Below are 13,410 nucleotides of genomic sequence, written 5' to 3'. Positions count from 1 at the left end.
TCCGCTTAGAACCACGCAGTGCCACCTTTTAGCTTGTGGGAGCACTGCTACAAATTTTCCAGATCCAGTCTAAAAATCTGGGGGCTATTCGGAGGTGAGGAGTCTCTGGTTAGCTAGAGTATACCCCAGAAAGAGCTTTACCTATGGCAAGTAACTTGTTCTTCTTCATTGCTTAATTCTGCTGTTTTCAAGAAGAGAATTGTAAGCAGTTTCCTTATGTAAATAATTATTTATGCACAATGTAAGTTCATATTTTCATATAATTGCAAGTCCCTGTTTGGAGCCAGCAGTTTTAAAATGGTTGCCTGCTTGCACTATCATTTTGTTAAGCTGTCATTCAAACTATTGATAGTGGTAAATGCCTTAGAAAATAATGAAGACCCTCCCCAAATGTAATACTGTGTAGTTTCCTCTTTCTTGCTCAATTTGTAAACATTTTAATTGATCTTGATAAATTGGTCACAGTTTTAAAACGGTTATCGCGAATTCCAAAATTGATTTCAGCACAGCTCTCTGTTGCCACTATTGGTAATCTTCTGCGAATTCAGTAACCTTGCGTTTCAGGAATGATGCTGGACAATGACATTGCACCAAGGAGTGTGTTACTGACAGCAATTTAAATATCAATAATAGTTTCTTGGTATGAGAAGGACCACGCCACAGGAAGTCAATCTTGAACCCACTCACTGATCCAAGCAGGAAGCGACTTCAGCTTTGCTGAAAATATGAGAAATGTAACATACACTGATCTACAAACAGAATTTAATTCTAAGAAACTTTGCACGTTGTGCAGAGAACATCTTCTGTGTGCTTGCTGAATGCAGGGAATCCTGATCGGCGATTTAGAAAAACGTGCATAGAATATTGTTTAGCCTAATCAAGATCGAGTTACTTATGAAGTGCTAAAGGACTCTCATGACCCAGGGTACATAGAGGAGACGTTGTTAAAGAACGGTTTTCAACCATGACCTTCACAGCCATGTTTTTAAGCGCATATGATATTTGACTTTCCGAGGTATGGACAGCAAAGTATCGATCTCTCCCGTGCCCTATGGAAATGCGTACCCCAAACGTCAGACTGGGTTATATAGGTTTGTGCTGTGTTTGATACATGCTGTAGCTGATCAGTATGTGGCCTCATGGAGTTATAACGAACGCTGTAAACGTCACCCTTTAGTTAGCAGGAGCCTTTATAGTCGTCTTAAAGTGGATGAAACACAGACTTGCCTGAAGACGTTAGTAATTACTCTAGCAACAGAATTTGTCTTTCCATGCTGGACTTGAAAAACAAGACAACAAAAAAACAAGGAATCTGTTCTGGAGAAAACAGTTTCTTCAGCCGTGCTGCTTTTTTTCAAAAACATTTTATTGACTTTGGATTACATCCATGTAATAATAAAAAACGTTATTGGCCATAAACATTTGCTGCAATTGCAGTCAGATACATCAAATCAAATGTGCCTACTGCCAGGTGTACAGCATATGAGTTCCTTATACCTAGTTAGAAATTCAACGTTGCAGGTGTTTTTAACCAAATTTCTATAATCACCCGGCAGTCATCCTTCCATCCCCAGCTATGCTGATTTTATGCTGTTCATTTAAAAGTAGATACAGCAAAGAATCAGCTTCAAATGGGAGCAGGTACACAGGACGGGAGACACAAAAGTCCACGTTTTAGTATTAAAGTTTACTTCAAGAGTTGAGCCTTTGCACTGCATGGCAGTAGCCATGCAAGGGTTCATATCTGGCATTTTGACCTTATTGTTTTAAGATGTTGCTTTTCAAATCAGTTAAATCTGTGAAGTAACATACAATAATTAATTTAAAAGAAAGCTTTCTGATTCCACTCATACTTTTAAATGTTTTATTGAAACCGAAACTGAGTTTCTTCCTGCTGTGTTAGTATTTGCTAAGCCACTTATAAGCATTTCAGGGGCAACATAAATTGTGGTTCTTTGTTATGTGGATCCTGAGACAGAACCAAATCTGAAAAATGATAAGGAAAGTGGCTTTGTGAAATCCAGATGGTTAAAGAGGCAAGCTGTGAGGCCATGTCTGACTGCAAGCATGGGAGTGCATAGAGCAATACTTGCTCCCTAATCCCAGTTTGCATATGCTATTGTTTTCGTTTATTTGGGAGCAGTTGGAGCGATAATCTGCTTACTGTTGAATTCTATGTTGAATTCAAATACTCTAAAGAATCTTAGTTGTTCATTAGAGCTGATAATGGTAGCTGTTAACAACCAAAATTTAAAATTATAGTCTTAGAGTTTGCGCACCATTGCAAAGCTACTTAAGTTGGTTATATTCAAACTGTTTAAAGAAATGGTTTAACAGGACATATTTTTCAAATAATGTCCATCAACCATTTTCATCCTAATAGGACTAAAAGCCGAGCATGTGCATATTTAGTTACTCTTCCTTTCACAGTAGCCAAGACTCTGCAACTTTCTAACATTCACTGGTCTCAATGTATTTCATTCTTGCAATGCAGCAGTGATCAGTGCTTATCATATAATGCTGACATGCGATCATGGATTTTATAGTGTGCTGGAGTTCCACAAAGCATATTTTGTTAATAATATAAAATGAATTAAATTATTATAAAGGACACATTGGTAACCCCTTGTTTGACACGGGTCTTATATGTAATTACTGAGATTCTTTCTTGAGAGCAGCTGTTTGACCACGGAGAAGGGCCACCCATACTCACAAAACCAAAGTGGCACTGGGGACTGTGTTACTTTCTGTTTCGGATATTTTCAGGAACTGGGGTTAGCACGGAAGCCAGGTTATTTAAAAGGTTTTCCAACTTTGGAAATGTACTTGCCTGCGGTTACTTGCATGGGGGTTCTCTGCACCCGGAAAGCCTTAGTCACACTGTACATTGTGTAGAAGTTTGTATCCTGCGGAATAAAGTGGGGGTGATTAGTGCTGCATCAGCACTTTCCTTCCAGTACTGTCAATGTTACATTTCTGACTACACGATTTTCCTAAAATCTGCTCAAGCCACTACCAAATATTCAGCATTGGGTAAACTGAAATGTCATATCGTCTTGAAAATTCGTCAAGTCTTTGAGATATGGAGAAAGACGCACATTTACCTCGTTTCCCAAAAACAGTTTAGTACTTTGGGTAGAAATGCCTTCTTGGGATTAGGCAGCAACAGTAATGTAGCAATACTATAGCGCTCCCTTGTGGCAAGATCATAGGTATTGCATTTTTTCGAACATAATACTGAAGGAGAAATGATGTAACTGGAAATCTAGCACATGTTCCACTTATCAACTACTTCCTGTTTATTCTGCTAGTAGTGTTGTTACTCTTTTTTTCTGCTGGGAGCATTGGCCTGATGAAAAGAAATAAGCAGGCTAGTAGGAACCTATTTAAAAACGGTTTTCCTCAATCAAAAAATTCAAAAGATCACATAAGCAATTTATGGCACGCATTCATTCTTTAATATTATGTATGCTATTTTTGGGGACTATTTTTTCCTTTTTTGAGGCGAGATGTAGGGGGCACTCACACCACTTCAGGCACTCACCATATTATTTAAATGTAAGTAATTTTGAAATACATAGTTCAACTTATCGATTTGTTCTTTCATTTATTTTTCCATATTAATTTATTTAAATTAATATAAATATATTTAATACCTTTTCAGTAAAAGTTCACATTCTACATTTTATTTTCTCTTATTATTTTGATTAATAATCAAATTTTTTCAAGATATTGCTAATACATATTGTGAGGCACAACCTGCCTACTGAGAGGCTGGCCCCTGCGTCTTTAGCGCTGCCTAAATCTTTGATATTGGTGCCACCCTCTAAGCCGAGTTGGGTGCTGCTTCAACTTTCAAATTAGCTGACATTATCAGCTTAGCAACCCAAAGGGATTCCGCCTGTTTTAATGATGATCTTTTTACAGAGCACCTTCCTGTAATCAAAAATATGCTCGTACACAGGACATTTTCCTATAAATTTTGATGCTCTGGCAATACTTGACAGACTGTGGGTGCTCAGAGGACGATGGCTCGGGACTGACAACGTCCTCCCTTCTTATATATACAAATACTGGATATTTCCTGGACGGACAAAATGTAAGAAGACTTGACAGCTGAAAGGGGAGAGCAATCGTTATCTTATAGGCCCTCCTTTAGAAAACATGTTTTGTTCCCCTTTGTTAGTTCTAAAATCAGCACATGAACTGTAGTTGTCGTTACTCACCACTAAAACAAAGCCAAATATCTTGAATGAAATAATGGAACCATCCTCCACAGTTTCAAAACATCTGCTGCCATTTATTGAGGCACTGTTGGAGGCGGTTCTGACTTCCCTTGAAATACCCTTTTCCATGGTAGTCCACAGAATAATTGCTGGCCTTTGATGTCAAGTGGCCCTTTGGGGAACACACCAACTCCTCCCTTGAGCGTTTGAAAATCTGTTGCACTTCAGTGCTGTCCCACGGCCTAGCCTTCCTGGTGAAACAGTTCCAAAAGCAGTACTGCTTCTTCTGGGGCTATCCCTGCAGAGAAATATCACATCCATGACAACTATCCCAATTAATCAGACGCCCCAACAGGTGACCCTCTCCTTTCGGGGCAGGAGCAGAAACCTACTCTCCGCCCACTCTCTCGCCTCCGCCACCACCACTTTTCAGTGCAGGGAAGGTCTCTTGATTTCCCCACCTGATGGGAAATGACCGATCACTTGATATTCCAGCTCATCCACAAGGTCTATACCCTCCTCTTCATTTCTTCGCATCTGGAACATCCTCCTTCTGCCATCCTATGCTTTTGAGCACATACCTTGATTTTAGAGGCAGAGCTTCAGATCCTGCTCAGCAAAGGGGGGATAGAAGTGGTGTCTCTGGACTACTTTGATCCCCAAGAGGGACGTATGGCCAAGACCCATCCTGTCTCTTGTATTGTGTCATTCTGCAGTGCGAGTTTGAAATGTTATCCCTGAGCCAGATGCAGTTGGCCCTCTATGCAGAGATTAGCTTGTGACCCTGGATCTCCAGGACGCTCGCTTTTTATCTACTAGTTCTTCCCTTTTCACAGGCATTACCTATGGTTCGCTGTGGAGGTCTCAGCATTACCAGCTTTTGGTTGTATCATCTGGTCTGATGTTCGAGCCGTGAAATGTACCTGGGTGCTGAAAGTAGTGTCCCCTTCACTCAAGAGATTGGGAGTCAATGTATTTTCATACATGGACAATTGGCTGGTAAAGGTGGAATCTCCTCCGCTGGACAGACAATATCTTCAGTGCATCATGACCCTCCAGCACATTTTTGTCTAGGTTCACACCTAGAAGTCTCTCGTAACCCCCACATAATGGCTGACCTCTATAGGTGCTGTGATGGACACAACCTGTATGAAGGTTTCCCCCTTTGAGGATTGTAGATATTCAGGATGTGATTCTAAATTGCTTTGCCTGTTTCGCTTGTTGGCCTTATGCATCCTGTTGGTACCACACACGAGATAGTGGATGAGGGCCATTCAAAGGTGCCGAGGAAGGCAGTGACTCCAGTTTCAGATGAACATCGAGTGCCTCTTGGCCCAGTTACAGGTAACAGACTGTACCCCAGAGAACAATATTGGCTGATTTACCCCTTCAATCTGCTGCTGGTTTATCTCCTCAATCCGCAGCAATACTAGGCAGCCATTGTTAAGTACACCTCCTTGTTGGGTTCGGGCGCTTATTTTGGTGACATTATGGCGCCTTGCTTGTGGTCGGCATCAGAGCAAAGCATAGATGTGTTGCATCTTCAGGCTGTATACCTTGCTTTGAAACTTTCTCCTATGCATCCTGGGAAGCACCATCTAGATCCGGGACATGTAGGTTTCTGAACACTGTGTTGGAAGTATGTTACAACTATAAACCACTGGTGTGACACATTGTGGGCCCATCTGCATATACATGCAGTCACCTGCCTTTTGAGGACCATGAGTGAATACTTAATCCTGAAGTGATGGAAATTATATTCTCTGAATTAGAATGTCCATGCAGGACCCTTCGTCACAGCCTTTTACAGTGTTTTACACAAACAAACTGGTTCTTCATTCCGGTTGTTCCTTTTCAGCAAAAGTTGCTTCCATATCTTATGGTCCACCCAACACTCTTCTAGTCTTCTTTGCTTCTCTCCCTGCTCAAATAGAGGGAAAATTACATAGACTGGACCACATGGGTATAGTAACTTATTACATGGTCAGCACACTGCAGAATAGTGTACATAATCACAGCTGTGTGGGTTTTGCCAGAGCGAAAATGGACAAGACAGTAACCAACCATACGATTTCACATTGGGTTACACTTTGGATAAATATTTGCTCAGCTTCGGTCGAGAAAGATTCTAACTGGCATTCGTGCCCTCTCCACGAGTTACTCCTCTCAGCTGAGGTGCTCCTTGGCTGATATTTTCTGGCTAGTCACTTGGCCTTCCTTGCAAGATATTATTGCCTCACAGCTCGGGCAAGCAGCGAAGGATACTTTACCAGGGCTTTGTTGCGTCATCGTTGGGTAACCTGCACTACACATCCCACCTACTGGAGGGGACTCATTCGTAATGTGAGGTATCTGAAGGAAGAAATATGAATTAGTAGAAATAATTTCTTCCATTTGGGTACCATAAATTAATGCAGATTTCTCTCTCACTCCCCCGCCCCACCCTCACCAAAACTAGCTGCGTTGTTGTTTATTAGATCCCAAAGTATGCAATGTTATTTTTACTGTTGTGGTGGAAGGACAAATCCTGATCACAAAAAGCTCTTAATGTAGGCTTTTATGTTTTCTTTTAGTGCTGGCGGATTCGTTATTGCGAAGGAGGTTGTATGCATTGGGGTTTAAACTGTAACTTGCTTTAAGATGCTGCAGCCCAGAAGGCAATGTAATGTTTATCTTGATCAAAGTTGCCCTTTAACACATTCATCTGAACTTCTGAGTTGTTCACTGGTTAAGCAATTATTTGAACTAAGGCTGTTGTTGATGTGAACTTGTTTGTTGGAACACACTTGCACCAGAAATATTAAGGTATTAATGTAACATAATGAATAAAGAATTTATTGACACTTGCGGTTTTATGCTTTGAATTGTGCGGCCTATGGCAATAGATATATTTTGAAAAGGAAATAATGCACACCCACAATATTGAAAGGTCTTCATTATACATCCCTGCCTGAAAAAAAATGTATTGCTGTTAGTGTAAATTTTTCAAATCTTTTGAACCCTAGCATGGTTCTCCCCTCTTATGTTGTTTCTAGGCACAGAATCCTTCCTATGTGATTTTCGTTTCCTCATTCTGTCTCTCACTAGAAATAACGTGCATTCTGCTTCATTATGTCAAGAGGGAAAAGTTCTATTTGATAGACATCTAGCCTCAGATTCCTTAACTTGTGAATTCTCCCCAGGCATCAGACTGGATCCAGAAACTTTTCTCAGCAGCACCTCTGTGCGGCGGGTGGCGGCACCGTATGGCTCTGCAACAACGTCGACTCTGGATGTGATGTCAGCAGAGCCATATAAGTCCCCTCCGGCGCGTTGACCTCAGTTTCTTCTTTTTCCGTGCTGCATGCAGATCCGGAGTAGCGTATCTCTTGCCATTTTTACGGCCTGCTGTGACGAATATTTTCGTCTTGAACAGTGTGCCTTCTTCTATGTCCTCTGGGTTTAAATCCTGTGGATCCTGTACTCGACAGATTTTTGGTACGGATCGACATTCTATTTGAATGTGGTGATTGGGCGAGCATCACAACACCAAAGAATGTGACGCCTGCCAGCGGTTGAAGCTAAAGGCACTGCTGGAGTGACGTATGAAGCTCTTGACGGTATGGTTGTCAAGGAATTCCAGTTCCTCGAGGCGTTGGGCTTCTTCCCGGTCTGCTGTCAGCCGGTCCAGAGCTCGATCCCGTGAGCATCGCTAGTCATCCCTTGGTCGAAGGCCTCCGCTTTGACGTCATGCCACACCTCCCCACTTTTCCTAGACACGGGATGACTTGGAACCAGATTCAAGAATATTACAATGCTCTTCATCTTGTCTTTGGACCCTCGCCTTCCTCTAGAGCGCCTCCGGGCCCCAAGGAGGTCATAGGCACGCCGACTGCAACATCTGACTCTGACGTGATGTCGGTGGTTCCTCCGGCGATTATTCTTATGGCGTTGGCTGGGTATGAGCTGGAGTTGGTGCATGACACTTGGGAGCCTTGGAGAATCAGCTTCCCCACACCCCATTGAGGTTGCATCACTGTCGGTGCCGACCGATGCCCCTCCACCTTTGCGTGACGACGTTGATATGGCGCCATTCGTCACTTACGGAGCCAGTCTTGGAACCAATGGTTTCTGTGGGTGCTTCACAATAACGGTTGGTGGAAGGACAGGAAGAAGTGATCCCCTAGGTGCAACCAGTGCTTCTGAACCTGTGTTGCACAGCTGGATTTCTGAGTTGGGTGAAGCGAGCAGATTAGATTCATCCTCTGTTCCTACACTTTTATCTCCTCCTGGCCTTGCCGGCCAGTTCTTCCTAGGCAGAAGTGCTGAAGAGAGTGGCAGAGGTCTCACATTTGACTCTGCCTATGGTGGCGAAGTCCATAGACCCTCTTATCGAGATTATTCACCCTGCCCAGTCGAGAATTGAACCAGTGCTTCCCTTTTGTGAGGCGCTTTCTGATATTTTACGGGGGATGGGCTAAACCTGAGTCAGGTATGCATGTGGACCGTACTATTGCCCACAAGTACTGTCCTGTCCCGATGACCCTGCTTGCCCTATTTGTCAACCAACTCACCACAGTTTCGTGGTTTAGGCCGCTGCAGCTTCCCATGATATGGGTAATCTTCCCTATTCCTCACTTTATAAAGAGTTACGAAAGCAAAACTCTTGTGGAAAACGTGTCTTTGATTCCAGCAGTGCAGTGTTAAACTCCACTAACATGATTTGCTTCCTCACGCATTTTTCCCATGTCTTTTGGGATTCCTTGGTGCAGATTTCGCATTTGTTTCCAGAAGCTAATAGCAGTGAACTGAACCAGTTGATGTTGGACGGCTGCCAGGCGCCCAGGTTGCTTATCAGGTGTGGAATGGACTCCACTGATTCAATTGGGCAAGCTATGACATCTGCTGTGGTATTGCGCTAGTGCGCATGGCTTAGGACTTCTGGATTTTCAGAGGCTGTCCAGTTAGTCTTACTTGACATGCTTTTTGATGGGACTCACCACTTTGGTGCCCACGCAGATGCTGTCTGCATAGATTTTGGCACAGCTGGGGAGGTTTAGACCTTTGGCCTGCCCCTACCCTCTTTTTTCTCATTCTATGATCGAAAGAGAATGTCCTTATTTAATGCTATTATGGGCGCTTATCCTGTCAGTCACCGGTTGAGGTGTCTCTGCCTTGGCAGGAACCGACCCCTCCCCCGCCTCCCCTCTGTTTTTCATTTGGCTCTTAGTGTTAGTGACTAGCTGTCTTTCTAGAGACCCTGCATAGGGCCTTCTCCTACCACAAGGTGGCTTTTTTGGATTCACCCTGTGTGGGAATCCTCTGTTACGAGGTCAAATCATCCTTATGTGACATTGGTCACTTTTGGTATGTCACTTTATACTAAGACCTAGCCATAAGCAGGAACAGTCTAGCCCCAACTGCCAAGCCAGGTCCTCTCTGAACCGGAACACAAGCAACACTGACCGCTTTTGGCCTAGTTGGATCTCTTCAATCAGTGCAGCTTGGTTTTGGTGGCACAACGATCAAGCTACAGTTCGGACATAACTATTGCAATTAGGGCATCGCACTATTGAATACAAAAAAGTAGTGGATGAAATGATTGAAATAATCTTAGCCTCTGGTAATTACTCGGGCCACATCCCATTCAATCGTTTTTTTGCCCACCATGCCACTTCAGATTATACCTAGCCACATGCAAATCAGCCTTTGTTCTGCTTCAGTAGAAAGAGTCCAGCCCAAACTGCAAATTAGATCCTCCCTGAATCAAAACACAAACAACCCAAGATCGGTTTCAGACTTTCTTAAGCACCCCTCCTCACCGTCTATGTACCTGGTATTGTAAATATAGTCTTTACCTGCATATAGTTATTTCATTGGTATTGTTTTTATCTAATGTTTAATTATTTCTCCTGCTAATGCCATTGTCCAGAACAATCAATTGTTTTTTTAGAAGAATGTTTTAATTACATGAATGTGTGCGATAATAATCTTATAGTAGTGAATGTTTTTAGCTGTACTGTTTTCGTCTTGATAAAAGAGTGCATTTGCCCCACTTTTTAGACTGTGCTAAATCATCTGTAAATTTGATGCTGTCCCTGTGTCTTGAGTGTTGTGAAATACACAGAACTGTTTTTATTTGTTAAATAATGTTTGTTCCTTTATCTCATTATAGAAAATTATCAAGCAGATTTGGCTAACATTACTTGTGAAATTGCCATTAAGCAGAAACTAATAGATGAACTTGAAAACAGCCAGCGGAGATTGCATACTTTGAAACAGCAGTATGAGGAGAAACTCATGATGCTCCAGCACAAAATACGCGACACCCAACTCGAGAGAGATCAAGTGCTTCAGAACATGGGTAAAATACTGCATCGACTATTTTGTTTGTGTTGTCAATTTGATTTTCTTTCCCTTGGTCTGACAGCTTGAGGACCCTCTCCCAGAGGGAACTGCATTTGAACTGGCAGACAGACTTTACTGTGCAGATCTCATTTCTTTACACTGATGACAATTTGCAACAAATGTTTTGATTCAAAACATTAGATCTTCTGTAGGGTCGTGTTATACATTTATTGAAATCATAATTATGCCTTGTAAAAAGAGTGTGGTGAATTTTTTATTTTATTAAGCCAAAATGACTTTACAAGAGTTTAGTCAGTTATTCAGAAGGTAGATAAAGCTTTTAAATGGACATTGGCTTCTGCAGATTTTTTCTATGAATGCTTCCCAGACTGTAAACTAGATTGGGAAAATATTTTAAAAGTACTTGAATGTACAAATTGGTAGTCCTCGACGACACCACTGGAGTCACAAGTATGGCTCAAGTTATATCACAGATGCATATAAGATGTCAGTTTCTTGTTTCCCCATGTTCTTTCACATGAGATCTGGAGGTGTTTCTGTTTGAGGGAAAACATTTTTTATTGAGGTTGTGTTGAGGCTTTTGTCTTTTAGGGCAATATTTCCTCCTACAACCTCTGACTTCTAGGCGGTGTGAGCAATGTTGTAAGCAGATGACGATTACTGACCCACAAGAACTCTGCTTTTGGTGTCCGAATTATGATTTAGTGCCATGTAAGGCCTGTTACCAGTTGCACCCCAAGGCCATCCAAAAGAGGGAGGAGTAGCTGTAGCTGTGCCGGTTTCTACTTCAATGTCAACATTCCAGCACCATGGAAGTAGTTTAGAACACTGATGACTGATATGATCCTTTCTACAGCCAGAAAAATGGATCTTTCATGTTTGAATTAAGCATAATATTTTTAGATGCATAAGGTTTCAAGAGAGGATACTTTTTAGAGAATGCAAGATCTTTTTGGATTCGATCTTGATGCTGAGGCTGTTGATAATCCAGTAGAATTGGATAATGACAGTGACTGTTTTTATTTTGTAACTTCTTTCAGATTCACCTTTACTAGCAGAAAATGCTGTTCGTTTAGACTCTTCATCAGAAAAGGAGTTTACTCATATGAGGGACCAATAAAAGCAGAGGATGCCCGATAATACAATGTCATAAAGAGAGCTGCTGAGGCCATCGAGTGTCAAATACATGTGAATGAACCTCACTGTATCTTCTTTACTGAGATGTATAGATTTTGTCTCAAAATCAGTGTTCCCAAATAATGAAGTCCTGCTGCTTTCTCTTTAATAAAGAATCATGGGGGGAAACACATTCTACTCCTGTTGTTGCCAAAGCAGCTTGCAGAAAGTAAAAGGCTTGCTTCTTCTAAGCCTCCTTTCTTTGCCTTAATCCTGACTCCACATAGGCTGGAGTCTTACTGGAAGGTTAAACAAAACACTTTTTCACCTGCACCACTTTTTGCAGAGTTTAAGGCTTTGGATGCTCTAGGTATAATGGTATTTGTGTCAAGGAGGGACGGCCGTCAAGGTATTAATTTCAGTTTTCACTTTGCATGATACATGCTTGGTTTTAGGAGATGGTGACTCTGGCAGTTTTCAGGCTCCCCGAACGTGTGATTGATTCCTTCCCATGATTCAGGCTGGAAAGGCAGCTGTGAAACAGGATGGAAAGGAGGCTGTGTAACAGGATGGAAAGTAGGCTAACTCTCTTTGCATATTAGATTAGGTCTTTCAGATGTTTTTGCACATTCAGTGAGAATAGGCCTACTCTTACACTGATATGCCTAGATTAGGTCAATCGTGATTTCTGGTAGTGTACAGCACAACTTAAACAAATGCTTTTTTATGACCAGAGACTTTTTGGGAAAAAGCTCACCAACTCGCGTAAGAGTTTCAAGATAAGAAAGGCTTCTGCAAGAGCTGTAGATGTTTCTGTTCTTTGAGAGAGTGGCATCAACAATGCAGACATTTTCAAGGCTACAGTTATGAACCCCATAGGCCAACACAACCCCAGGCCCCTCAATAGCAGTATTTTGAATGATAAAGGAACCATGGTTTTAAAGGAGGGAAGCCAACTGAATCATTTTTCAAGAACCCAGTTCTTTAATAAGTAAGTAAAGAATATTTCAAAATGCCTACTCTCTCCCATGTTCTGCAGTTTTTAGATCTAATTTGTGAGCGCAAATACTTCTTTTGCACTTATCTGTCTACCTGTAGATACATTAAGTCTTCTAGATGGAACTTGAGGCTGATTTTAAGAAGTCCTCATTTACTGTAAACGGTTTGCGAGCATAGTGTCCTGATTAAGAACGCTTATGCAGGTAGAATGTTGTTGCTTTCCTTCTTGGTGCCTACAGGAGAATATCTCTCCTGGGTAAGCTAGAAAAGGCACACAAAGGTTATTTGGCATGTTTGTTTGCTAGAGAAAGGTTACTGTTTAAGTATTCCTTAGCTGTTAACTTCTTAAGTGTCCATTGAATAAGTTTCCACTTAAGCTTTTAGTAGCTCCCAATTTGGACTTGCACTCATGTTCTTTCAACTTTTGTCTAAAGCTGCTTTTCTTATAGTCATTACTTCAGCTACGGTGGTAAATAAATGTCAAGCCTTTTCAGTTGCTCCTCATTTTTTATTGTTGCCTTGATTGAAACCATCCATTCTTTCTAATAGTGTCAAAGGCCTATTTTATCCAAAGGAGCTAAAGACACTTTGGGAATAAGTATGCATACTGGTACCCGTTCATGAAGAATGTTTGACTACACAGAAGTACCTTAACGCTCCCTCCATGTGGTCTATACCCTTTAGCATTTATAGTGATAACTATGAACAGGTTTATAAATAA

At 41.6% G+C, this 13,410-nt stretch overlaps 1 protein-coding gene across 9 annotated transcripts in view; it reads left to right on the top strand.

The window, feature by feature from the left end:
- KIF21A (kinesin family member 21A) overlaps window positions 1–13,410 on the top strand; it is an 820,176-nt gene that overhangs the window by 390,606 nt on the left and 416,160 nt on the right. For all 9 annotated transcript variants that reach the window (XM_078679965.1, XM_078679910.1, XM_078679946.1 and 6 more), the window contains one exon: window positions 10,381–10,569. In XM_078679965.1, coding sequence (XP_078536091.1) covers window positions 10,381–10,569 — 189 coding nt within the window. The remainder of the gene's footprint in view (window positions 1–10,380; window positions 10,570–13,410) is intronic.

Source organism: Lissotriton helveticus, chromosome 1_1 (genome assembly GCF_964261635.1).
Source record: "Lissotriton helveticus chromosome 1_1, aLisHel1.1, whole genome shotgun sequence".
Taxonomy (NCBI): Eukaryota; Metazoa; Chordata; class Amphibia; order Caudata; family Salamandridae; genus Lissotriton; species Lissotriton helveticus.
This window is presented reverse-complemented; position numbering and strand designations above follow the sequence as displayed.